General features: G+C 48.4%; 1 protein-coding gene across 9 annotated transcripts in view; it reads left to right on the plus strand.

Moving 5' to 3' along the window:
• Positions 1–27,382, plus strand: part of Dlgap4 (DLG associated protein 4) — a 181,692-nt gene that overhangs the window by 122,594 nt on the left and 31,716 nt on the right. The window contains exon 1 of one of the 9 annotated variants that reach the window (XM_087188961.1): positions 3,735–3,768. The exons of 5 other annotated variants lie outside the window; for them this stretch is intronic. Coding sequence is in view for 1 of the 4 variants with exons in the window: in XM_004867843.4 (XP_004867900.1) it covers positions 4,809–4,839 (31 nt within the window). In the remaining 3 variants the exon portion in view is untranslated. 3 more of the 9 variants (XM_004867843.4, XM_087188960.1, XM_087188962.1) reach the window with 3 other exon arrangements.

Genomic DNA, 27,382 nt, shown 5'->3' on the forward strand with positions numbered 1-27,382 from the left:
GTCCTATTTTTCTCCTTTATCTTTTCTCTTCCTTCCCCCTCAGTTTTTGTCCCTCCCATCCTCCTTTCTGTGTCTCTCCCACACCTTCTGAATCACTTGGGAAGCTGCTGCCATCACCCAGGGGCCTCAGCAAGCAGGACAGTGGTGGCTACTGGGTGGGACCCCTGCTCCTGTCAACCGCCTTCTTTGTGCCTGCACATGTGTACATATGTGTGTGTGCATGCACACACAGGGTCACTCACTGACTATACTGGGGGTCAAGGCTGACCTGCAGTAGGTTCTCGGCTCAGGAAATATCCTTACTCCCTGCTCAGAGGCCCCAAGTTCTAGTTCCAGTTCTGCTGTGTCACTAAGTACCTGCCCCTCCCTGGGCCTCAAATTCTGTGTTCTGAAGCCTGGATTTGGGGACCCTCAGATACTTTCCATTTGTGACCATCCAAGTCACAGGCTGCTCTACTCTCCTGTCTTTGACCCTTCTCCCATCCCCCAGCATGGTTTCTTCTTTGATTCATTTCCTTTCTTCCCACCCATACACACAGGAAGGGAAGCTGACAAAATCTCTCCAGTCAACCTTGTGCCTAAAGCCTACCCCCAGGTCTGGCCCACTCTAGTCTCCCATGAGCTCATCCCATCTGATACCGACTGTCAGGGCTAAGAGGAACCTCAAAGACCATCATGTCCAGAGACTGCAAATAGACTTCAATTCATGTGTTATTTCTGATCCCTGGGGCTGGGGACTGAGCTTGAGTTAATTTAAACAGATTAAGTGTGCCACCACTGATTAGTGATATCTGCCATGGCCATGAGAGATACACATTATCTACTCTTCCTGATTTAACCCAGTTAACTCACAAACACACATTTGCGGATATCTCACAGAGCAACTGCAGCCTAGAGAAAGTGTCAGTCAAGGTCACCTAGCAAACAGGTCAAAATTTCCAGCTTGATTTCAAAGCCTTGAGGGCACCATTGTTAGGGGGAGGGGGTACATGCAAGGTTGTGGTAAAGAGGTGTACAGTGGACCCTCAAGTTACTACCAGCCTGACATACGAACAACTTGGGTTAATTAGGTTAATGGAAGATTCATCTGCCTCTTTTTATCCATAGCGTGTACCCAGGTAAACATCCAAATCCCAGCTGTATTGACTTACAACAAACTTGAGTTACAACCAGACCTCAGGAACTGATCAAGTTCGTAACTCAAGGGTCCACTGTAGTATAAGCTGGGTTTGATAGTGCACATCAATAATCACAGCACTCTGGGAGCCTGGGGCAGGAGGATTATAAGCTCAAACTCAGCCTGGCAATTTAATGACTTGTCTCAAAATAAAAAACAAAAATGAAATGGAGATCAGGTTCAGTGCTAAGACCGTGGGTTCAATCCTCAGTCCTGAAAAAAAAAAAAAGTGTGGTGTGCTAACAGTTGTTCCAGAGAGAATCAGCTGGCAGCACAGGCAGGATGGATAGAGGCTGGTATGGTGGTCCAGGCAAGAGACAGTGAAGCCTGGGAAATGGCTATAGAGCTAGAGAGTGATAGGTGGATTTAGGAGGCCTTCCTGGAATGGGAGATGAGGAGCCCAAATTCCCTGCTGCTGCCATGGGCCTCTCTCCACAGAAGCCACTGGGTAGAAGGCAGACTTCTTCCCCAGACAACATCACCAGGATGTTTCTGGCTGAGTGCCTGCTATGTGCTGGGTACATGGATCATCATGGTTCTAAACAGACAGTTGGGGGAAATACTGACTAGGACTGGTGGGCAGGCTTCCAACACCAGGACTGAGACAACTGGACCAGACAAAACAGGAATTGCATATACCCTTAAGAGGTAAAGGCCAGGGATTTAGCTCAGTGGTTTCGCCGCCAACTGGGCAAGGACCCAAGTTCGATCCCCAGTACCCCCCGCCCCCAAAAAAGAGGTAAAGAAATCATCCCAAAAGAGGAGAGACTGAGAAGCTAAAAAAAAAAAAAAAAAAAACCTTAGAAGTCATATAATGGCTAAGGACATAAACCTTGTAGTCAGGTAGCCCTTTTATCCATAGACATTTTGGGTTTGTTGTTGCTTTGCAGTACTGGGGATTGAATTCAGGACCTTTGCACTGAGCTACATTCCCAGCCCTTTTTTAAATTTTTTAAATTTTGAGACAAGGTCTCACTAAGTTGCCCAGGCTAAGTTTGAATTTTTGATCTTCCTGTCTCAAACTCTCAGAATGCTGTGTTTATTGGTATGTGCCACCACACACAGCTCCATGAATATTTTTTGATCAGTTTCTATGGGCCAGTGCTACAGTACCAGGAACACATCAGTGAACAAAATGGAAATACTGCCTTGATCCAGTTTCTCTCCAGGGGACAATTGGGGCTGTGAGCCCCAGAGAGGGACTTGCCCAAGGTCACACAGGGATTGTATTATTGAATTGGGAGAATAAGAAGTAAGAGAGCTCATGCTGGGCTGCCTTGGGTTGTGAGGGCCCATGATGAATTGACCATTGTCTTTTCCGAAGTAAATCAATTTAAAGATAAACTAAGTGAAGAGTACAGTGTTGGCACAGTAACTGAGAGTAGTGTGAGGTAAACTACTTTGAAAGTGTAAGGCACAGTGGCCAGCATCAAAACACCTCAATGGCTGGCGTGGTGGTGCACATCTGTAATAACAGCTACTCAGTAGTAAGCTGAAACAGTAGGATCACAAGCCCAGCCTGGGCAACTTACCACGTCCCTGTCTCAAAATTTAAAACTTAAAAGGGCTAGGGATGTAGCTCAGCACTCCCTGGGTTCTATCTCCAGTACTGCAAGGGGGAAAAAAAGAGGGGAGGTAGGTCAATAGCTCGCAATGACTTTTATTATTATTATACCTTCACAGAGCAAAAATCATAATGGTATTGATAACACTGTTATCTTCTTCAGTCCTCACAACAAACCTGGGAGGGGTGCAAGATTCTCTTCTCCACTCTTATTTTCGGGGAAAACAGATGCACACTAGGCAGGGACTTACCCAGGTCACCCAGGACAGCGGGGACCGAGCTGGGTCCGCGATTGTCGAGCCTGCAGTAGGCGCGGAACCCGCCCACAGGGACGCGGCCCAGGCGGGGCTGCGTTGGTAGGACTGGAACTGGCTAGAGAGGCCACGGGATGGATGTGCTTTTGGTTTTTACCGAACATAGGAAGGCTCAGGGAAGTGGAAAGCTCATCTCGTCCAAGGTCACACAAGGAGCCGGACTGGAACCTACCTCCACGAGTGAGCTAAGCATACAGCGGACGGAACAACTAGAAACTCCTACGAGACAAGGTCGATAAGATGTGAGAGTTAGTCTAAAGGACGAGAAAGCCACTTCGGGGTGATTTTCCTGAGCCTGTTTCCCGATTACGGTGAAGTGTCATACGGTGAATTAACGCTTACTCCCGGTCCTCCAGCACAGAGCATGCGTTGCGTTCCAGCTGGAACCGGTTTGGCTGGGCGGCTCAAGGGGCGTAGCCCTCAGCTCGGGCATGCGCGTGCGACGTGGGCGCGCACTTCCTTCTAGGGCAAGTCGGCCCAGGTAGGGCTGCACAGAACCGCGCAAGGCTGCGCATCGACCGGTCCCGGCGCGCCTTGCCACGTGCCGAGCGGGCTGCGCGCGCCCCTAGCCGGCCCAGGAGTCCAGGGCGACGCGCGCGCGCCTGACGCGGGGGCGGGGCGGGGGCGGGGCCGACGCGGGGCTTTAACCCAGAGGCCCCGCCCCTCGGGCGTACAAAACCGGAGCCTCGGGCCGGGCCGCGTGAGGGAGGAGGGTGAGTGCCCGCTGCAGGCCGCAGCTGCTGCCAGTCCGTCCGTCACTCCGTCCGTCTGTCCGGTCTACGTCGTCGTCGCCGCCTCCTCAGCCCGGACGCCCGGGACCCGCCCAGCGTCGCCCGGAGCAGCCGCGGCCCCGCGAGGAGACGGGCGCCGCCCCCGCCCGGCCCTGCCCTGCCCTGCCCCCGTCCTCCTCCCTTCTGTCTGTGCGTCCGTCCGTCCGCCGCCCGCCCGCGCTTCGGTCCTCCTGTCCGGCCGCCAGCCCTACCAGCCAGTGTCCCCGCTGCGCCTGCTTTGTCTCTCCCCGGCTCACTGTCTCTTTGTCTCTACCCTCGCGCTTCCTCCCGGCTCCTCCCTCGCTCTCACATCTCTGGTCCCACCTCGAAGTCCTCTCTTTTCTCAGCCTCCCTTTCTGGGTGCCTCCATTCTTTGAGAGTCCCCCGCAGAGCCCCCCCAGATCTTTTGGGGCGTCTCCTTCAGAACACTCCCCACTCTGCCCCGGGCGTCCTCCAGCTTCCCACACATGCTCTGAGGGTCCTCCCTTCAATCTGTATCCCCCAGTCCCTGGGGTCTTACCTCCTCTGAGCCCCCAGGAATTTCCCCCTTCTGGGTATCCCCCATATCTGCCTGAACTTCCTAGATACCTTGGGGTCTCCTTTAGGACGCCCAGTATCTTCCCAGCTCTCTGACTTAAAAGCCTCGCTCTGCATTCCCTTGCTTTCTCCCTGTCGCTGTCTCTCCTTGTTCGCATTCAGGCCTGCCAGCACCCCCACTTCTTTGGACCAGGGTCCCCTGCTTTGCTGTGCTCCCCACATCTGCCCTGTTGGTCTCACCACTCTGTGATGCTGAAGGCCTCCCTTTGAGCCTGCTCCTTTGCCCAGGGCTCTTGCCGCCCCCACCCTACCCTTCCCTACCCTGTGTTTTCTCTCTAGTCCGCCACCACCCCCACCCCGTCTCCCCTTCTCTCTTCTCCCTGTCTCTCCTCTCCCTTCTTCTGTTTCTGCCCGATCTCTGGGTCTCTGACCCCCATCTGGCCCTCATGGCTTTGTGTCTGGAGCTCTTGAAGCAATGTGAGTGGTGGGGTGTCCGGGTTGGGCCGGAGTCATTCCGCAGGCTGGCCGCGGCTGAGGCTCCATGGGGTTGGTGCTGGGGCAGGGGCTGGTGCTGGGTCAAGGAGGCTCTGGGACCTCTTGGGGGTGGGGGAGCAACAGGGAGGGAGGGGCCAGGCTTTCTGGCAGAGGACGGAATGGGGGTCCTTCTTGCTCTGAGGCTTCTGCTTTAGTTGCTTGAGTGTGTGGAGGGTGCCTGGGTTGGGTATTCCTGCCCGCTTGGCCCTGCATGGCCTGGCACTCTGTGATCGCTTGTGGGCAGGCTGGGGCTATTTTGGAGCCGGCAGGATGTGATATCACTTGGGCGTTTATTTAGACCCAGATGGGGGTGGGGGCTGCGTTCTTGCCAACTTGAGTAATGACATTTTGCAGGGGGGTGTGGCCTTCTAGGCAGCTGGGCTGTGGGGTTTGTGGCCAGAACTTTGAAGGCCACCAGAGTGGGCAGTGAATAAGGGTCTATGATTTGTGATCTTGTTGAGACTTGATTCAAGGTGATAGGGGAAAGGGGAAGGAATTCTTAATTTGACCACCCTTGAGTATTGGGTTTGGCAATTAAGACCTCTGGAGCTTTGGATTTTGCCAGTTTGGGTTTTTTTGGTGTTTTTTGTTTTTGTTTTTGTTTTTGTTGGTACCAGGGATCATACTCAGGCCCTTGGGCTTTTGAGGTAGGTGGCAGCACCACTGAGCTAGATCCCTGGCCTGGATTTTGCCAGTTTTAAGGTTTGTGAGCTTGAGTGAGACCTTTGATCTCTCCAAGCCTCAGTTTCCCTCTCTGTAAAAGAAAATTGTGTGTGCTGGCTTCACAGGATTGTCATGAAGATCAAATGAAACATCTCTATATATACTTTGTGAACTATCTGCCTATTTTTAAACTGAGCGCAGAGGAGGAGAGTAGCTTGCCTGAGAGCACACAATTCGTGTCAGCTGGCACGGGAATCTGGGACCAAGACTGCACAGTCCAGGGTTCTTTACCCTCCACTCCACTGCCACTTGGTTGTTCAGAAGCACACCTGATCATCTGAGAATAGGGAGATGGCTGTTCCTTATTTATGCCCCAGTTCCTGGTTGCTCTTTGTCAGTCAGTTTGGAAAGATGGATGAGTGTGCCTAGTGAGGTATCTGTGCTGGGGGACAGTTGGATTTTCCATGTGCTTCCCCGTTGTTCTTTAGTAGTGCTTGAACAGTGGCACTTGGGCACACAGTTTGTAATTGTGAACTATGGCTACTTTTCCTTCTTCCACTATGGAATGAGGAAATAAAGGCCCCAGATGAGAGAGGCTTCAGAGAGCTAGGGTCTGCTGTCAACAACTCTAGGATGTCCTAGAACTCTGGAGCAGGGAATGAGACCAGTTATTGTAGCCCTCAGCTAGTACTTCAGATGAGAAAATGAGGCCCAGAAAGTGTCCAACAGAGGTTTGAACCAGGACTCCTGGGTCCTCTTCCATGCACTATCTGTGAAGAAGTCATTGTCAAGTGTCACCTGCCCCTGGTATATAATGACAGTTTCTCACATCCATTAGCCTTTACCTGTGTGCCCTGTGCTTGGCATATTACATGGATTACTTACAGTGAGGAGGAGAGAGGGCATGGTCACTTGACTGGAAGTGAGAGGTTAAGGGCTGTGGTTCCCATTCACATCTTGCCCATTCTCAGGAAAATCACTTTTCCTCGGGTGTCAGTTTCCTATCTGTGAAACAGGAATAGTGATCCTTATCCTAAGGTTGATTCTGAAATCATGGAGTCCCTAAAATTCTGTGGGGCATAGTGCCAAAGTTCTTTTTCTGTCTCTGAAACTATTCTGTGTAACTTCAGTTATTCTCCTCTTTTGGTACCTCTTTTTCTTACTAAAAATGAGGGAGTTGGGTGACATGGTCTCTTGGGTCCTTCCAGCCCTGACATTTGAGGAGTCTAAGGTAATGTAAAGGCTACTATGTCTCATTTTACCTTTTAAAAGTGTGCCTGAAATAAATAAATAAATAAAAGTGTGCCTGATTACAGAGTAAGAGGAAAAATGTGCTGAATGCTGCCAGATGTGTGCTAATAATGTGTGAGGTTTCATAAGAGAGATGTTCTGTCTGGGCAGAGAAATCAGAAAGGCTTCTAGTAAGAGGTGGCATTCAAGCTGAGTCTATACCAGGCGTATGTTCTGTGTCTTCCAAAGCTGTTGCAGAGGTGGAGGTAATGTGGCTTAGCCACAAACACCTAGTTTTAATCAATCTCCATCACTCACCTGCCTGTGTAATCTTGGACAGATTACTTTTATTGAGCTTCAGTTTCCACATCTGCGCTCAAATAATCATTTATACTATAGAACTGTGAGGAGGATTAAATGAGATTTTATATAGGCATCTGGTACATATTAGGCACTTAATGTGAACTTTCCCCTCCCAATAATATCTGGGTCTCTGGGAAAAAGAGGCCAGCCTCTCAACTAACTCCACCACCCCCTGGTTTGTGTTCAGATAACAAGGAAAGCACCTTCTGACTATTCTAGTAATAATAGGAGTGATCCTCTAATCTCCCACAACTTTGTGAGACACTGTATAATCTGGAAGACTCTTTCCTGACCATTGTTCCTCCTCACAGTCTTGAGAAGAAGTCAGAAGTCAGTGGAGTTCTGCCTGTTTCACAAGTGAATGAAGAGTAGAGGGCCCAGAGAGAGACAGGGACCTGCTCAGAGTCCCCAGGATGGCAGTGTCAAGGTAGGGTTGGAGCCTAGGACTCTCAGCTTTTCTTCCCCTCATTTCAGTTTTCTCCAAGTATCCTGCTTCTACCTGGGAGCCTGTCCAGCAGGCCTCCTACTTTGGCATCTGTTCTGCTAGGAGGGTTTGCTTGACATTTGCCTGTCCTTGCTCATCTCACCTTGAAGGAGACTAGCTTGAGGCTGGGCCAGGACTGAGTTACCACTTCCCTGGCTTTCTTTCCCTAGGGAGCAACTAGACGTGCCTCTAGGGTCACTGCTGGAGACCTACTGGCTGTAGAGACAGGCTTTCTTCCCAGAAGCTCAGATGGACTCTGGATGGGGTCTTCCTAGGCTCTTAGGGAAAGGCTGCTCAGTGCATAGTTCTTGTTGGTTTTTTTTGGCACTGGGGATCGAACTCGGGACCTTGCGCTTATAAGGCAGGTGCCAGAACCACTGAGCTAAATCCCCAGCCCTGTGCATAGTTCTTTACTCTTCAGGGCTTCCTAAGCCACACTGAGAAGATATTGCTGGACTTTTCTGCTGGATCATCCTCTTTGGTGCACAATTCTCTTAGAGCCCACACTTTTTTTTTTTTTGGTATCAGGGATCAAACTCAGAACCTTGCACTTACAAGACAGGCGGCAGAACCACCGAGCTAAATCCCTGGCCCCTAGAGCCCACACTTTCAAGCACTACCTCTTCCAGGAGGTCTCAGCTGCTCGCCTTGGAGTCCAACTGTGGGTTCAGTCCTAGGTCCATACACTGGCTTAAAGTATGACCTTATCAGATCATTTTTAACATCTCTATGCCACAGTTTCCTCTAGTGTAAAATGTAGTCTTCATCTTTATGAAGTTCAAGTTCTTGAGTCTTATATCTAGAGATTCTCATTTGGCAGGTATGGGGACAGAAATCAATTTTTTTCCTCCCCCTTGGTACTAGAGAATGAATTCAAGGCCTTGGCATCTCCTACCCTTTTTTGGTTTGTTTATTTGTTTGTTTTGAGACAAGGTCCCACTAAATTGCCTAGGCTGGGGTCAAACTTTCAATCCTCCTGCTTCTGAGTGCTAAGATTGTATACACGCTCCACCCTACCTAGTTGGGAATCAACTCTTTATGCCGAGCTTCTAAAGAATTCTTTCTGATGCTGAGAGCCTGTTGGCTACACTTTTGAGAAAAGCTGAACTGAGAGTTTCCAGGGTTTAAGTGACAATCTGGGTTGTCCCTGCTGTGTCACCCTGACCATTTTTCTATGCCTCCATTTTCCTTGTCAATCTGACAGGGATAGAAATACCTACCTTGTAGGTAGCTGTGAGATGGAAACTCATGTAGTAAGGACGTCTCAGGAAATGACATTTGCAACATCACCATCATCTTTGTTTTGGGCAGGATTGGTTGTTTGCAGAAACAAGTCATCCTTGCTTGGCTTAGCCCTGGTAGCAGGCACTGGCAGATCTGGCCAGAGTGAGGGTTGTGGAATCAAACACTTGAGCAGGAATGAAATCCAGTTGTCAACAAGAATTTAATGAGGGTGGGCTGGGGAGCTCAGTGGTTCCGGCACCTGCCTTGCAGGCACAAGGTCCCGAGTTCGATCCTTAGTACCCCCACCCCCCAAAAAAAGAATTCAATGAGGTTAATGAAGCGTGTGGTGTAAATACCTCTCAGGTGCCCAGGTTTCCCACCCTTGGCTGTAGCTTGACTTTCCATACTCAGCTGGAGTTGGAATCAGCTGTGCTACCCACCCATTCTTGAAAAGACTACTTTAAAAACAAGTAAAATCCAAATTCTAGAGCTAAAAGATGCTTCCTTACTTGTTTCACAGAAAGGAAGCAGGCATAGTTAGGGGTAAGGAGGTGCCTAGGATCCCAGAGCAAGACCTTGCCAGGGCCAGGGTAGAGCCACAGCCCCACCTACCCCCAGGGCTCCCTCACTGCTGTATTTTAGCCTTTATGACAGGGACAAGAAAGCAACTCTAGCGAAATGTATCTTCACAAAACAAGAGAGGCAGTCACAAGCATTGAAGCTAGCTCAGCCCAGAGCTGAATAGGGCCTGGGAAACACTTTCTTACTGGGGGCCAGCCCTCCCAGCCTGGGCTGGACTGTGAGAGAGGGGAGGAACAGACAACGCCTCTGCCCCTGAGAACATACAGTCCAACTAGTGAGACAAGGCCTACAATTATGAGAGACTGTGTGACAGTCTATAATTAAGTGTCTGCTGAGGAAAGACATTGTCTGAGAAGGAAGAGGTGAGTGTGAGCCAGAGGAAACAAGGGCCTTTTGAGGGGAGTGGATTGCAGAGGCATAGAGTGGAGCTGGCATTCTGGAGACTGGTTTGTTTAAAGGTTGGGGAGAGGGCTAGGAGGTAAGAGTGTTTAGTAGGCTAGGTTTGCTGTATGTTACCTCAGGGCTCTGACTGGAAAATCTAGAAGTTGGAGGCTGCATTGAACATTAGCAGAAAAGCAGAGGCACTGGGGAGACCCTGGACAGTTTTAGAACAGGGATAACACAGCTGCAGAACTTTTTCAAGAAGATGAATCAGGCTGAGTGAATTGAAATGAATAAAAATGATGACACAGAGGAGGTTTTGTAAGCATCCAGATGAGATGAGGGTGAGGTTCGGGTGGTACCCATGGGCATGGGAGGAGCTGGATAGAGGAGCAGAGGACATTGTGTTTCCCGAGGACACCCCACCAGAGCCTGATGGACCAGAGGGAAAGATGGGTATTGCTGGGCTGGGCCAAGAAGTGGCAGTCTGAGCACATTCTTTGTGTACCTGCTGTGTGCCAGGCCCTCCACTGACACCCTCATGAAATCTGTACAATAAGCCAGAGGCAGGTGAACTTAGCATCCCTGTTGTACAGATGAGGAAAGTGCAGCTCAAACCCAGAGCTGTTTCTAAACCCTGACTTCCCACAGTTCAGTTCTGCTTCTTGGAAAGGAAACTTGTGCTGTTAGGGTTCCAGGGATCTGAGTCTGCTTGCCCCTTTAACAGGGGGCATGTAAAGCCTGTAAAACTGCTTTCTGAAGATCCCAAAGGTCAGGATTGGATGCCAGCTTAGAGTCTCTTCAAGGTGGGAAAATGGAAGAAGTTAGGGCATGTTTACACCCCAGGATATACAAAGACTGCAGAACTGTGCCCCTTGTATGCCCGGTCCAACAGTAGGCATGTCCTCAACTGGCCCCTGTCAAAGAGGTTCAGTCATCCAAAGGCAGGAAGAGACTTGTCCCAAAAGCTTATTAGCACAGGTGATGGAGCCCTGGTCTGATTTCCTGGGCTATAGCTAGTAATACCCATTGAGCAGAGGGAACTAGTACTTCACTGAGTGGCCACTGTGGAAAGAAGCAATGCTGATTAGTCCCGGTGTACAGCAGGAAATTGATGACTTGGCCAAGGCCATGCTAGCCAGTTATTCTCTTCTCTGTGTGCAGTACATGCCCCCATGTGCATGAACTTGGTCATAAGGTAAAGCAACCACATGGCAGGCCCAACCTCCAGGCCCCCCTCACTCCACTCCTCCCTTATCCGCACTAAATACTCTCAGCATCCAGATGCCAGTCTGGTTTGGTAAATACTCCCTGAGCCTAGCTATGTACAGGGTATGGTTGTAACTGTAACCGTGTTTTTCATAACACCTTAAAGGTTTTGAAGAGGGACTTTTCCTTTAGAACAAAGACAGCTTGAGAACTGTCATCTGGACACTGGAACAGTGGACTAGAGTGCTATATAGACTATACTGTATTAACTTTCAATTGTAGTAACTCATTTGATTACCATTTGCCATGTGCCTTCTCATAAATTTGCTTCCTCTCATGTATATTCATTCTTTTTGTTTTATTTTTAGCACATTGGTTCTGGATCTTTATTTGTTTAACCTGTTTTGCTTTGTAAAGCACTTTTATCCGTGTTATCACAATAGATTCTTATATAACCCAGAGAGGTCATTACTATTCTTGTTATCTTTATTTTTCAAAAGAGGAAACCACTTAGAAAGTGACTTGAACAAGGTCACTCTGGCTGAGCTGCACATTTATCCTACACATATTTATTGAGTGCTGCTGTGTGCTTGGTGGTGAGCCAGTCTTGGGAATATACTGACAGGCAGAGCAGACTTGAAGAGATAGTTTCTGACCTCACTGACTCTGCACCACCATTGAGGTCTAGCCAGGATCCACCCCAGGATTACTGTCTCCCACACTGGGTTCTTTCCCTCTGGTTTATGCCTGTGGATCTGGACCATTATAGCCTGTGGACCAACAGCCTGGAACATCATGGTAAAGCAAGCCAAGGTGTAGGTTTCTACAGACTAAACTTCAGAAATGACAAAAGAGGTTTGCAGTAACATGTTAATTATTAACAAGAAGGTGAGGAAGGGCTTTTTAGCAAATGGCCATCTGCTCCCTCTCCCCAGGGGGAATTCGCCCAAAGGCTGCTCTGTCTAAGATCCTGGTCTGACTTTTCTGCAGCCTCCAAATATTTGATTACAGTCTGCACAGGTGTGGAGCCCTATGGCCATGTGCTGAGCTGGGGACCCTCTCTGCTTACTTTAATATTAAATGAAATGAAATAAAGGCAGGTCCTAAGATAGCAAGTCTAGAAAGAACTCTGGCCCCCAGTTCTCTCACTTTCCGTGAGTGGGAGCCAAACCTAGATAGGAAGGGACTTACCAGGATGACATACTGAGAGAGAGAGTCCCTCCCCTTTTTTACCAGCCTGATTTCATTTTCCCAGTCACTCCTGGTAGGAACTTTCCTTTCCCAAACCTACATGTTCAACTTCAAAGCTTTCCTGTGCCTGAAGGCCGAGTTTGTCTTCAGACTTTTTTTTATCATCCCCCACCACCACCATACCGGAATCCAACTCCGGAGCTTGCGCTTGCCAGGCAGGCATGGCATCACTGAGCAACATCCCCGGCTCCATGTCCTCAGACTTCTTGACATTCCCCCCTCCCACCCCAGAGCTCTGCAATGTCCAGGCTGCCTTTTTCTATCCTCAAAGACTTTTCATATCTGGGTGCCTGGGTCCTGCATCCTAGGAGCCTGATGCCCAAGATCTGGTGGTAGGTATCTATGTACATTTTTACATTTTTTTGTATGTAAAAATCAAATTTTATTTTTAAAAAGTAATACATATGTGTGGTTTAAAAATTCAAACTTTGTTTACTTATTTTTGATGCTCGGATTGAACCCAGGGCTTTGTGTGTACTAGGCAAGTACTCTGCCACTGAGCTGTACCCTCTGCCCAAAATTCAAGGTTTGAAAAAAAAGGTGCCCAATAAAAAATTAGTGTCTCTCTCACCTGGACACCTGCGACCAATTGATATTTCTTTCCACGAGTTCTCTGCTACACAGGCGACTATGTCAGCAACATCCCATTTTATTACACAAGCAGTGGTAACCCCTGTATATGTTATTCTGTCCTTGTCTTTATTACAAAGTCTGTCTGTTGTAGCTTGCTCTCTGTAGGCACACATAAGTTCATGGTCTCATTTTTTCATGAGCATGTGGCTTTCCATTGATAGACCATCACTTGTTTGTCAAGTCCTCTTACCAGGGAAACAGTACTGCAGTGAACGCCTTCTTCACATGTCTGCATGCATGTTTGCATGTGTGGCCGCAAGAGCCCTTCCAGCAAGTGAAAATGCTGTTTCTGAGAGTCTGCGCTCTTAAAAATCTTGTCGGATATTTTTGAATTGCCTTCTTTTCTATTCTGATCATGTATATATTTTTTAAAACATCCCACATGTACCCCCCCCCCGATTTAGTTTCATTAACTTGAGTGAGAAATCACTATTGTAATCCAACCCACGGTTGTACAGATGGAGCAAGGTCCAGAGAGGGAAGGAGTTGGCCAGTGTCATTCCTTTCTCTACCTAGTAAGAAGCAGGTGGAAAGAAGTAAGCCATGAAGAAAGAAATGGGCTGGAACAGTTCCAGGAGTGAAGCTCACATTGGGGGTGAGGGGATTATGTTCTGGGTTGCTGGGGATGTATCTGGGACTTGGACTTCAGGGAAAGGCCTTCCCCTCCATCATGAACTTGTGTGGAGTGTGCTGCACCTGCTTGGCAGCAGCTGGGCCAAGCCAGTGAGTGAGCTCACTCAGTATTTACTGAGCTTCTGCATTCCTGTGCTGGCTTGGTCACTGTGTCCCTCCATCTCTGTCCCTCAGTTTTTCTTATCTGAATGGTCAGGAGGCTCATACCTGCCTTTCTTATGTCCCTGGGCTATTGGGAAGGTTTGGTAAACCAGCCAGTGGAAATATAGTAAAACTGATTACAGTGGTTCCAGCTGGATATATATGGGCACCCTGGTCAGCAGAGGGTCTGCAATTTGGTCTTGTCCTGCGTGAGCTGCTGTCAATCTTAGATGGCCTGATGAGATCTCAGGCTAGGAATTTCAGTGCAGCTGTTGGTGGGTACCTCCTGTCGATGTGCCCAGGCGTGGTTAGGATCATGCTTAGTAGCTTCCTGAATTTGCTCTGCCTCAGGTTGCTGGGACTTCCAAGACCTGGCAGTATAAAAGAGCTCAAGGGCAGATGGGGGAGAAGCAGTCTGGGAGACCAGGAAGGTGTCTACCCTGCCGCCAGTTTTGCCTCCTTCCACGGGCCAACAGTACCGTCCCTTGGGTTAAGGGATGGGTCACTTTTGCAGCTTCTTTTCATCCCAGTGGCAAGGTGACCCGTTTGAGGAAGAGGAAATCTGGTATTTAAGTCACTAGTGTGTAGTTCAGTGGGAAAACTGTGAGGTATGGGCCTCCTCCCAAGTTTCCCAGTGAGCCTGCACTCTTTGGGATTAGAAAGCAGCGTTCAGCTCTCACAGTTCTTAGCACTCACTGCCTTCCCCACATTGTCCCAGGGTTTAGTGCTTTAGTTTCACTTTGTGGTTAAAAACCAAAGTAAAGAAAACGGCAAAGCAGGAAGCAGCTACTTCAGACCCAGTTCAGGATTGGGGGATGTTGCGGGGCCCAAGCTAAACAGGCCTCTTCCTTACCCACTTCTACCCTTGTTCTGGAGGCCTTGCTGGGCTGGGTGGGGCCCTATGGAGAGGTACCAGGCTGCAGATTGGTAGTGGTGTCCTGGCCAGGCCATCTGGGAGCAGGCCAGTAGGGCAGGTTCCCTGGGTGAAATCAGCTTCTCCTGGGTGTGGTCCAGCCCTGGGCCCCAGTTCGGGAGCTATTGCCTTTTAAACTCCTGTTCTTCCAGGGCGAGGCAGGGCTGAGCTTGGCTGGGCTTGACTTAGGAAAGAAACCCTGGCCTATTGAATCCACCCTTCTAAGAGCAGTTCACTCTCCCTGAAGGTAAGTGTGAGCACCCATCTCCACTGTGAAAACTTTTTGGCCTTGGGTCACCACCCCAAGGCACCTACCCCAACCCATAGCAGTTTCTTCTCAGGACCTAGCCAGACTCAAAGCCTTTTTGCCCTGGTCCCATTCCCAGTCTCAGGGTCTTGGAGAGAACAAGAGATAGTAGAGCAGAAACCCTAGCTTCTCATGTCTGTGTCCCTGAGTTGATAGGTGGCTTCAAGCAGGATCTTCCCTGCTCTGGCCTTCAGAGTTCCCATTAATTTTTTGGTGGAGCACAATTCTTTCCAGCTCTGCTCCTCAGTTGAGAATCTCACAACACTGACTTTGGTCTGGGGTCAGCTTTTGTATTTCAAAGATTAGTTGTTATCTAAGCCAGGGTCTTTTTTTTGTTTTGTTTTGGTACCAGGGATCAAACTCGGGTCCTTGCACTTGCAAGGCAGGCAGCAGAACCACTGAGCTAAATCTCTGGCTCTGTGTACTTTTTTCTAAGAAAATGCTCAGACTGGCTAAAATAGGTAGGGAATCAATTTGGTTACTTCAACAAGTAAGATTTTTATGTACTTTTCTTTCTGTACACAATCACAAGGTCCCTAAGCACAAACCTGGTGTCTACTCCCTGAGGTACCTAATGAGCACATAGTAGGTGATCAGGAAGCCCTTTGGTTTTTTTGTTTGTTTGTTTGTTTGTTTTGGTACTGGAGATGGAACTTGGGACCTTGTACTTTCGAGGCAGGCGGCAGAACCACTGAACTAAATCCCCAGCCCGAGGAAGCCCTTTGTTGAAAGGCTGAATTGATAATTCACCCTGACTATGTTGTTCTCTTGGCCTGCAGAAAGGTGGCATTTTATTAAGCCCACTTGGATACAGCTGAGTCAGGCCCAGTAAGGAGAAGCCCATATCCCAAAAGTCATGTGGACCCTTAGTTAAGAACATAGCTCTAGGATCAGACTGATGGGGTTTAGATCCTGGCCTGTCACTCAGAGCCGGTGAGCCTTTGCAAGGTGCTTAACCTCTTGTCTCATTTTCCTCACTTGCAAACAGTGATGACAGTAACTGCTTGACTGTAATCTCAGCCTGAGGACAAGAGGAAGGTGTGTAAAGTAGGAAGCACAGTGCCTGGTATGAAGGAGGCAACCCTGGTATGAAAGAGTGCTGCTGTCACTGACATCCAGAGTGAAAGAAGACTTAACATAGCTGGAGTGCCTTGTACCCCACCTGGAAAGATGGGCTGGGTGGGCCAGGTGGAAGGTTCTGATGGGGAATATATAGTGACAAATGAGTGTACTGTGAATAGATTTGATAGCTTCAGACTTTGCTGAAACTTTCTTGCCATCCCAAGCTTCCCACGCTTCATGACGTGGCTGTTACCCTGCATGTGGGTGTGGTAGCCGTCAGGAGGTGTCTGCTGCCTATGGCAGGTACAGACTAGGGTGGAAGGTGCTTGTCTATGCCCAGTAGAGGTATGGCTGGCACCACTGCTGCTGCTTCAGCAGCCTCTTCAAAGAGGGCATATGACAGTGCCTGGGAACAGCCTATGAGAGGATTGGGGTTCCTCAGACCCGGGTTCTCCCTCTCCCCCATCTTACCTCCACTTCTCTTACCAAACAGTCAGCCGACCTTGTACCTGTAGTGCCAGGGGCCATGCTGGGAGCCAGGGAGAGAGCAGGAAACACAACTGATCCATCCAGCTTGGAGTCTGAATGAACTAGGTAGCAAATAAGATATTATCTGATTGCAATAAGAGTCTTAGGAAAACAAGTAGGTTCTTCAAGGGACCTCATCAGAGAAGCTGGGGAGAAAACCTCGGGGAAGGTGACTTTTGAGGATTGACAGGGGCCAGTTAGGCCCCTGAGGTACCTGAGGTGAGAAACAGCAAGTCCCTGAGGTGAAAATGTTTGTATACTGCAGAAACAAGGAGAGGTACTGGTTACATCTGAATGGGTTAGCTCAGTGGTTCTGCCGCCTGCCTTGAAGGTCCCGAGTTGAATCCCCAGTACAAAAAAAAAAAAAAAAAAATCTGAATGAGTCAGTAAGCCCAGTTAGGTCTGAGGCAGATAGGCTCACCTGTGGGAGCCAAGTGCATTGCTGTGATAGGAGGTTGATAGTAACAGGGCATGGTGGTGCACACCCGTAATTCTAGCATTCTGGGAGGCTGAGGCAGGATAGCAAATTTAGTTTATGCTTGGAGAATTTAGACCCTGTGTATAAATAAGCTGGGTCTGGAGCTCAGTGTGAAGGCCCTGGGTTCAATCCCCAGTAGCACCATCCCCCAAAAGAAAAGATGTGATACTGAAATTCTGCAAGTGATTTTATTTTACAATTAATATCAGTACTTCCAAATACTGATTACTGGTTTTTGTATGCTCATAAGTCATTAGGTAGAGGTTTCTTGAGTATTTTCTACTTATTGCTCTATTTCTTTTTACATACTTTGCAGTTCATAGAGCCCCGTTGCTGAGGGAGGCATGTTGCATTTATTGCTTTTTTCAGAGATGATAAAACAGAAGTAGGGCCAGGGATTTAGTTCAGGGATTCTACTGCCTGCCTCGAAAGCGCAAGGTCCTGACCAAGTTCAATCCCCGGTACCAACAACAACAACAAAGAGAAGTAAACTGACTTGCCCAAGGTCACCCAGCTACACAGCTTATTGAAGATTTGAAATTCTGGTTCACTGTTCTTTCTGTTCTACCACATTGCCTGTGTTTAAGAAGAGTAAAGCAGCTGGGTGTGGTGGTGCACGCCTATGATCCCAGCACTCCGGAGGCTGAGGCAGGAGGATTGCTGTGAGTTAGAGGCCAGCCTGGGCTACATAGTTCAGGGCCAGCCTGAACTACAAAAGGAGACCCTGCCTCAAAAAACCAAAAAAAAAAAGAGCAAAGCAGAAGTTACTATTTTTTCTTAGAAAGGTTACCATTCCAAAATGATTGCCATTAAAACTTTTTGCCATTAGGGCAATAAGATTAAAATGACTTTTCTGTTTTGTATATCATAAATAAGTTTATAATACATTCCTTTCCTTTTATTTTGAAGTTTTAGGGTATTTTAGTAAAATACACATAATAAAATTTACCACTTAAGATTACAGGTCAGTGGCATTAAGTATATTCTCATTGTTTAGCAACCATCACCATCTTATCTCTAGAACTTTACATCATCCCAGAAGAATCTGTACACAGTAAACACTAACTCCCCATTCCCCACTCCTCTAGCCCCTGAAAGCTCTGTGAATTTGATTACTCTGGGTACCTTATTCACTAGCCCACCTTAAGAATGTTTTGTGTTTTTTTTTTTGATACCAGGGATCGAACTCGGGTCCTTGCACTTGCACAGCAGGCGGAGAAACCACTGAGCTAAATCCCCAGCCCAAGAATGTATTTTTAAAAGTCAGTAGGTGGAGGTCTCTGAATAATGGACTCTTATACTGATTAATTTTCCAGGTTAATGCACAGTGCAAAGCTAAGCCTATTCCAGCAGAGCTGTTAAAGGACTGACTCCTGAGTGGGCCTCCTATACAGAGGCAGCCTTGTCTGCAAAGTGCACTGTGGCTGTGAGGAGACTGGTTATAGCCCCTCTGTGGAAGCAGGAACTAGGTTGAGGAGGACCATGGATTTAACCATATGCCCAGTATAATTCCTCCATTAGCCACTAACTTGCTGTAGTGCCACTCAGTACTTACTTGCAAGCCCTTCTACCTCTCTCAGTCTCAGCTTCCCCTCTGGGAAATGGAACAATACTTTCTAGAGTCAGTGAGACAGATAATAAACTTCTTTTGCAACCTTGAGAATCCTAGGTCAGTGTTCCGATATGGTTAAATGCAAGGAAGCTAGAGCTCCTAATTGTCATTTAATAGAAGTAGAAACTCAGAAGGTGATTTTCCCGAGGTCACACAGAGGTTAACTAGCAAAATTGAAACCCAGCCACTCTCTCTCCAAGTTGCAGTTCTTTGAAGGTCCTTGTCGGTTAGTCTTTCCAAAGATGGTGGACTTGGGGGAGCACTTGGTTGCTTTACCATCTTACTAGATTTAAGACATTGTTTGAGAAGCTCCAGTGTTGACAAGCCTACAGGAGAGAATGGGGACAGGGGTAAAGGTTAGGTAGGGAAACACGAATGATGATTCTGTAAGAATAGAGTCCTGGGCTGGGGATTTAGCTCAGTGGCACCATGCCTGCCAGTCCCAAGCCAGGTGTGGTGGCGCAGGTTTGTAATCCCCACCACCCAGGAGGCCGAGCCAGGATTGCCTTGAGTTCAAGGCTAGCCTGAATTACATAGTGAGACCTCATCTTAAACAAAAGCTATAGAGTCCTGAAGTATTTCCATGGTGATCATCTTCCTCAGGGACAGCAGATACCTTGTGGTAACTCTATATGGCACCCATGGCAGACAGCATCAATCACAGCACTCCCATTCAGCCTTCTTAACATAGGCAGGCAGTACCAATCAACCAGAAGTAGCATGCCCAGTGGAATCTATTCCATCCCCAACCTAGTGCAGTCCCCCATTTTTACAGGTGGGTGGCAGCCCTAGAGGGAAAGGGACTGTTCAAGAGTGTAGTGATGTCATAGTTCTCTTCGTAAGTGTAGAAAAGGGTATGTCAGGACAGCCTGATGCCTGAGCAAGTGTGTTGGCGAAAACATCAGGGCAGAGTACCTCCTAGAGAGGTAGAAGTTGTTAAGGTAAAGTCTGCTTTGTATGCTCCTTGAGATGCTGGCTTAGGGTCAGGGTCTTTGTGAAAGTGCACTATAGTCACATTTTACTTGCCAGAGGCAAGCAAACTTGTCTTTCAGCAACACCTGCTAAGGTCTGTAAGAATGTGTGTCAGTCTTGCTAACACAACCTGATATTTTTACTACTTGGAGACAGGGTGCCATGGAGGCTGGGTTTTGGAGGTTGAAACCTCTAAGACTTGCACTCAACATATAGTGATGGTGAACCTTTTGAGTTTTCAGTGATACAGCCCACTGCAGCATATGTGCCATAGGTTTGCCACCACTGAGTTAGAACAGGACTTGCTGTGTGACACTGAGCAAATCCCCTACTTCTCTCAGCCTCCATTTTTCTTAGGGAGATGGTAAAAAATCTCCATGTGAAGATCAAATATACGATGCAGTATAAGGACCTTGGACAGTGAGTGGGCTATTGTAGTAGCCACCAGTTCCTGGCACATGACAGACATCTTGTAACTATGAGCATTAGCTACTAAGATTCAGCCAGTTCTTAGAGTGTGGCTAATACTGTGCTATTGTGGGGGCAGGGCTCTGTGAACAGGATGGGGTGGTTAGTGATCTTTAAGGAGATCTTCCCTGATTCACATGCTATACTTGCAGAGGGAAAGGGACTGTTCAGGAGTGTAGTGATGTCATTGTTCTCTTTCTGAGAGTAGAAAATGGTATGTCAAGACAGCCTGGTACCTAAGAAAGTGTGGGGGATGCAAGTAGTCAATTGAAATCAGGGCCTCATGCTTGCCAGGCAGGCACTGTGCCACTGAGCTACATCCCTGGTGATCCCGTACCTCTTCCACTGTTGTGTATATATGGTGTGTCTCAGGGACTTCCAGAACAACCTGATATAGGGTCCTACCTCAAAAGCATCAGCAGGCCTTTATCAGGGCAGCTCTTCTCAGCCATAGAGGGGGTCAGGGATGCAAACCACTCAGTGACTTCAGGAGGCTTGGCCTAAAGGCAGAAATGGAAAGTAAATAGGCTTATAAAACTGGTGGGCAATGTGTAAACATGTTTTACTGACCTGGTGAGGAGCCAGTGCAAGACCCGGGGATACTATGCAGAAAGGCTTTTTGGAAGAGCAATGCTGGAACCTAGACCTAAAGGAGAAGGCAGAATTAGTGAAGAAGAAGAAGAAGGGTGATTCAGACAGTGGTAGGCTGTGCTGAGGCCTGGAGGCTACAAACATAGTGTGTTGGCATGAAGAGGACGGTGAGAGAAGTTGGAAGGATGCTTGGCAAGACGAGGTCAGTGGTCCCTACAATAAAGTATGAAGATGGTGCTGGTACTAGCATGGTGTAGAGGGGTGGGTACCTGTGCATGCCTAGACAAGGTATGGGACCTTCTTCAACACAGCCCCTTGGAGAATATGACTCTTCACCTCTGCCCCAGGCCAAAAATCCCTGGCCTCTGGCCTGCAGAGACCCTAGAGAGCCTAGGATTGGGCAGCAGGTATGTAGGCTCCTTGCTTGGGAGATATGTGGGCACCTCAAGTTATGGTAGTGACAGTTTCTCACCTGCCAAGTCCCTTCCTACCTGTCTTCCCAGGAGACTTGCCTAGCAGCCCCAGGGCAGTGGACAGGGCAAGCCAGTATGACTCTCACTTTAGAGATGAAAGGCACTGAAGCCCAGGAAGTCTTGTCATACAGTGAGTGCGTGCTGGAACTAGGGAGTGTCTATAACTCATAACCAGTTATAGGGATAGGGGAACAGTAAGTGTCAGCTGATATCAGCTGATAAGGGCCCTAGTGTAGCTGAACTTCCCAGATGAAGTTGTGGAAGCCCTGACTTTGCTGTCTGAGCTCTAGTGCTTGTCCTGTGTGTCCAGGCTGTGTGACTATTTCTCCTGTTCTTTTCTGCTTATTGATAGTATTTCTCCAGAGGCAAAAACAAGTTTGAACTGTGACTGTCACACCCACAAAGATGACATCTGATGTCACATCCAGAACTGGACATGATGTAGGAGGGCGAAGAGTATCTCAGGCCTAGAAGGAATTTGGAAGGTCACACCCATGAGAGGTTGAGTCTCTTCCAGTATCCACTGTGCCTGTGTCTAGCCTGACTGGCCATTTTCTAGTCCCCTCTCCCACCTTTGGCCATCTGTGCTTCTTAAAGCTACTCTTGATAATGTGGCAGGATCTTCTCCTCCGTAACACTCACTTTCCCTTCCCCACTCTGGGGCCACATGCATGTGACAGTCTTCTAGGTATTTGACGACAATAGCCACACTTTTCTGAACTGTCTTCTCATCCATCCCAGTCTTTCTGAGCTACCTCTTCCATTACGCTAGGCACAACTTAATGATATATACCTCTGTCACCTCATTTGTGACAAGTCTATCACAGATATCCTGGTCACTCTTGTTGAATCAGTTCCAGGCTTTCTCAATCAGCTCCGTGTGGCTGCCTGCCATGGTATCCAGTCAACAGAGGAGGTATATCATTGTCATCCTGCACCTTACTGTGAGCTTTTTTTTTAGGACAGATTTCCAGCCCGGCATGATAGTCTCACTACAAATAAATGATTGCTGTATGGGATGGGATGGATTTGAGGCATCTCTCTGTGGATTATCCCCTTCTTTTTCTGTTTTCTTTTTTTTCTTTTGGTTATTGTTGTTTTGAGACAGGGTCTCATTATGTAGCACAGGCTGGCCTTGAACTCACAGCTATCCTCCTGCCTCTGCTTCACAGGTGCTGGGATTACAGGTACGCACCACCATGCCCAGCTATCCCCTTCTCATCAGGCTCCAGTCTGACCACATCCCTTGCCCTGGAATCACCCACAGCACCACAATATTATCTGAAGTTCAAGGGGGACAGGACCAGGGATTTAGCTCAGTGCTGCCACTGCCTGTCTCGAAAGCTCAAGGTCCCGGTACCAAAAAAAATAAAAAAGTTCAGTGGGGACAGCCCCTCCCTGTCCCCGTGCTTGCCTTCACCTGTGCAGTATCTGAGATGTCTGGTCAGCCAGGGTCACTAAGGTATTTTTCCACAGTTGTCTTACATGGATTCCCAAATCTAGGATCTTGGTGTATGCTCTGAGGCAGAGTCCATTCCCTTCCTGTATCTTTGTCCCCTGGGCCTTTGTGCCACAGAGGCCAGTAGCATTGCCTGTGCTGACCTGAGCTGAACTTAACGGTTTTCCCCGTTCATTTCTGCGCTGCTCCTTTCATCCTATCTCTTGGCTGCTCAGGGTTCTTGGCTCCTGCATCTGTCACCCAGTATAGCACCTGTCACTCCAGACACAGTGAATGAGACTATTAACAACGTCTTTCTATTCTGGGTTCACTTGGTCATTCAGAATGATGAAAGAGACCAGCTATCAAAGTGCGCCAGGTCTGTAGTGTCTGGCTTTGACTGGACATGGAGCCTGTGATAGCTTATGAAAAGCTTGGCTTTTGTGACCTGTTACTAGAGTTTGAGGTCAGCCCTCTAGAAATGAGGGTAGTTTTTTGAGTCTCTTTTAAAGTAGTGCTTCCCATGCTAGGCTCCTGGGGGCCTCGGGCTTTGGATATGTAGCAGCAAGGCTGACATGCTGGGGCCAGTATTTGAAAAGCTGCATCATGCATTCTCCACTCCCCAGTTCCTCACAAGGCCAGGTGGGCTATATGTGTCCAGCTGGGCTGGAGCCATGGCAGTTCTGTAAATCTGACCATCTTATCAGTACCCTCTACTAGTGGTCATAGCATTGATACACAGTGAGAAAGTCATCATTGGGAGCTGGTTTGATTCCAAGCTTGGGCTACTGGAAGTGAGAGTAATAAGGTATCCTGGGGAATAGAGCAGATGGTGCAGGTGGGTCTCTGAGGATATCTAAGATTTTTATGGCAGATTCCAGCACAGAATGGGTGAGGGGTCAATGTGGCCCCATGTGTTGCTTACTGGACACATTTGAAATATTGTGAGGTTCCTGATCTGGGGCTAGAGGAAGTGGGATTCAACTACAGATTGGTGCTTCCCTTGAATGCCTGGAGCTGGTAGTTTCCAGGCTGGGGAACCTGGAAGCTTAATCTGGGGGGATCAGAGAACACCCCATCCTCAGAGCCTGGATAGAGTTGCTGCTCTGCTGCCTGAGTGCATGTGCCTTTCTGATTCTTGGTTCCCTTGTGTACTGAGAGGCTGAATTTGTTTAATGTACCTCAAAATACCATGTGGAGATTTTTTTTTTTTTTGAGACAGGGTCTCACTGTGCATTTCAGGGTGGCCTTGAACTTACTATATACCCCAGGCTGGCCTCGAACTCACAGCAATCCTCCTGCCTCAGCCTCCTGAGTGCTGGGATTACAGGAGTAAGCCACCAAGCCCAGCTCTATGTGGAGATTTGTATGTTGAGAGAAAGGAAAATGGAACTGCTTCAAAGATTTGGAATAGGTGGGAGTTCACAGAGCCTTCCCTAGGCCTCCTTGGAGATCCCCAGAACCTGGTTTGAAAAATCATTGGAATTACTATACTATCTGCTAGGGCTCCTCAAGTCCTAGAATTTAGAGGGCCACATCCTTTTTCCAGACTCAACATCCCATCAACCAGCTGGGTGGCCTGGCCCAAGTGGCCTCACCTAACTTTTAGGCTTTACAGGCTGTGGCAAGATTCAGCCAAGCTGGAGTAGTCCTAGGTGATTAGGAAACCCATGTCAAGGGTTCCTAGCTAGAGGGTCAGGAGCATCTGGGGCAATGTGTCTGAAAAGTCGGGCCCAGAGAAGGGCAGTAAGCAGCAGTGGTCACAGGCCAGATGCTGCCTTTTTTGCCGTGTGCTGGGACACTAGACCAAGAGACACTGGGCCCCTGACTCATTGCCAGCAAAACCAAAAGCTGCAACCATCCAGCCCACTCAGAGGAAATAGTCAAATTCTGCTCAAGGATCCTAGGATAGGGCTGATTTGTACTCTGGGATGGGACCTGGCTAAGATCTAAGCCAGCTCCCTGGCATGTAGCACGTGACTTTCAGCAGGAGCCACGCAGCTAAGAAGTTGATAAAAGTGCTTGTTCTTCTCAGAAACCCTGACTCCGATCCTGGTGCTTCCAGTTACTGGCTCTGTGGTCCTGGGCCATTCACTTTTCTGAGTCTCAATGTTTTTCCTCTGTGAAATAAATGCTAGGCCTACTGACAAGTTAAAGAGCTGACACAGTTGAAGCACTTCATGCTAATCCAGTCCTTGGGCAGTGGGAGAAGCCCTCAATCTTCTGGAGGCTACAGGCCAGCATCTCCCTACCCTCTGCCCCTGAACTAAGCTGTGGGTCCACCTGGAGGTATTGCTTAACCCTCTCCCTGCTTCCCTAACCCCAGCTGGGTGTGAATAGTTCTGAAGAGTCCCTGGGGTGTGGGGGCCCTGCCATGGGAACCAGCAGGTCCCTTCCAGGCAGCTGTTCCAGCCTGTGAAGGGGGTAGCCATCTGTACTCCAGAGAGGATTCTCCTGCAACCTGTGCCCTGGTACCAAGAGTCTGAGGCCAGAGCTGGTGTGCCACCCAGAGGGGGCTTTTTCTCCTTCACCCAGCCACAACTGAGATTCCACCAAAAGTGCTTCTGGCTGCCTCCATTGCAAGGTTTTCACGGGGTTCCTGACTTTCCAAGGGAAGAGTTATGGCCAAGCATCCTGGGGAGCAGGGAGTAGAGGCTGGAGCTCCAGAGGAGCCAGGTCTGAGGGCAGCTGCACCCGCTGTTACAGATTTGGGTGCTACAGGCCATGTTGGATAGCAAACATGTCCTTTGCAATATTTCTTAAAACTGTGAACTAACTCTATTTGATAAAGTTCAGAGGGTGTGTGTATGTGGTGCTGGTATTGAACCCAGGGCCTCGTACATGCTGGGCAAGTGCTTTACCACTAAACAACATCCCAGCCTCCCACCCTTTTAAAAAAATTTTGAGGCAGGATCTCATTAATTTTCCCAGGCTGATCTTGAACTTGCAATCCTCCTGCCTCAGCCTCCCAAGGAGCTGGTATTACTGGAGTGTGGAAACAAGCTTTACATATTTTTTTAAATCTATTTTCTTGCACAATTGGCAGCTTTAATAAGGCTGTGCCCAGATCTCCACATGACAGCTCTAGGCCAGAGGGGTTAGATGTGACCCTCCATATTCAAAGCCAACCCACTTATCTTCTACCTGGAGAAACTAAGGCCCATAAAGGGACATTGTGTGTATGGAGCCCACCATGACCATTGTTGACTTTAGGACCCAGCAGCCTGGGCTCGCAGGGTAGAACTTCCTCCACTGCCACTCCTAAGAGTGAAAGGCCCACTCTCTCATCCATAAAACATGAGTGATAATTACTTGGAGCTGTCTGGATGAAGTTGTACCTGACCCAGGGCTTGCTCGGTGATGGTTCTTTTCAATGTGCAAATGATAACCCCTTGCCTGAAAAGTCTTGCTGGAAGCCTACATACTTTCTCCCTGCAACTTTTCAGAAGTGTAGCTTCCCAGTTTCTGACACCTGGTGCTTAGAGTTTGTTGACCTGGTATTCCCACAGCCTCACTGCCCAACTGCAGGGAGGATTATTCACAACTTTACCTCCCACCAGATTGTGCTTCTGTTGGAGTGTTGTATGTGTGTGGGGGGAACTGACACAAAGGGACTTCAGAGTCCTAGCCCTGGGCCTTAGATTCCAGCTCAGAGCCAGGAAGAAATCATTCTCTTCCCCTAGCTTCAGTTTACCCAGTTGTCAAATAGAGATTTGTTCATCCATTCAATTTACTGAACCCAGCCAAGTATTAGGCCTGGTGCTGGGCAAGCATCATAATTATATACCTTAGTCCTCCTCACCCTCAGTCAGGGACCTATGTGAGACATTTGAAATCTCTGTCTGGTAGGTGAGAAAGACAAAAGATAAAAACTAGTAAGTAAGCTGTGATTGAATGAAACAAACGGGATCCTCAAAGGAGGAGTAACAGTCATAGGGTGGTCAAGGAGGGCTCACTGAGAACATGACCCTTGAATTGAGACCTGAAATCAGGATGAGAAGGAACAGATGTTCAAAGATGAGAAGACAAGGAGAATGAAGTTCAGAGGCCCTGAGGTGGGAGAGTGCTAGGAGCATTTAAGGACCATGAAAGAGGCAGGTGTAGTTGGACTGGGATGAGCAAGACCAGGGGTTGAGAATTGAGTGACGCTAGAGAGGAAGGGAAGTGGCTCCTTCTTGTTGTGGCCAACGTGAGCAGTGTTGGTTTATTCTACATGGAGGGGGCATAATCTTTAGAAATAAATGATTCAATTTGTACTTGGAGAAATCTCAGGATTGGGAGTGGGTAAGGCAGGCTACAGATAAAGTGGGCTTGGAGGGAGGAGACTAGGCTGTTGGTAGGATGAAGAGAAGTGGGCCTCTGTAAAATGTACTTTCAGTGGCAGAGGGATGAGGCTTTGCCAGTGGGGAAGAGGGGATTTTCAGGCTTTTGGAGTGTGTTGTTGGTATATGGGGGTCCCCTCTCGGGGAAAGCAAGGCTGATGTTGGGGAGGAAAGGATTCAGATTCATTCTGGACTCACTTAGCTTGAGATGGATGCCCTTGGATTTGCCTGCAGAGCTGAATGCACTGGGGCTGTTGAGACAGTAGAGGATGTGCTCACTGCTGGGCCTATGTGCTGTGAAATTGATTATCTGACTGCAGCCTAGCCTGAAAGGACTTTGAGGGTTGCCTTGGGCAGGAAGAAGTTACCTTCGCTCCAGACAGCCTCAGGAAGCCAAGGAGCCCTATTGAGTGGAGGCAGCCCTCCTCCTGCTATCCTTGCCTTGGTGCCTAGCACCCCTCTACCAGCTAACTGCCTAAATTTCATTTTGCCAAATTGTTTCCTGCTCACCTTCTCCCCCTCTATGCC

This window comes from Heterocephalus glaber, unplaced genomic scaffold (assembly GCF_053883595.1).
Source record: "Heterocephalus glaber isolate CG9 unplaced genomic scaffold, H.glaber_assembly_v1.0 deba00001532, whole genome shotgun sequence".
Lineage (NCBI taxonomy): Eukaryota > Metazoa > Chordata > Mammalia > Rodentia > Bathyergidae > Heterocephalus > Heterocephalus glaber.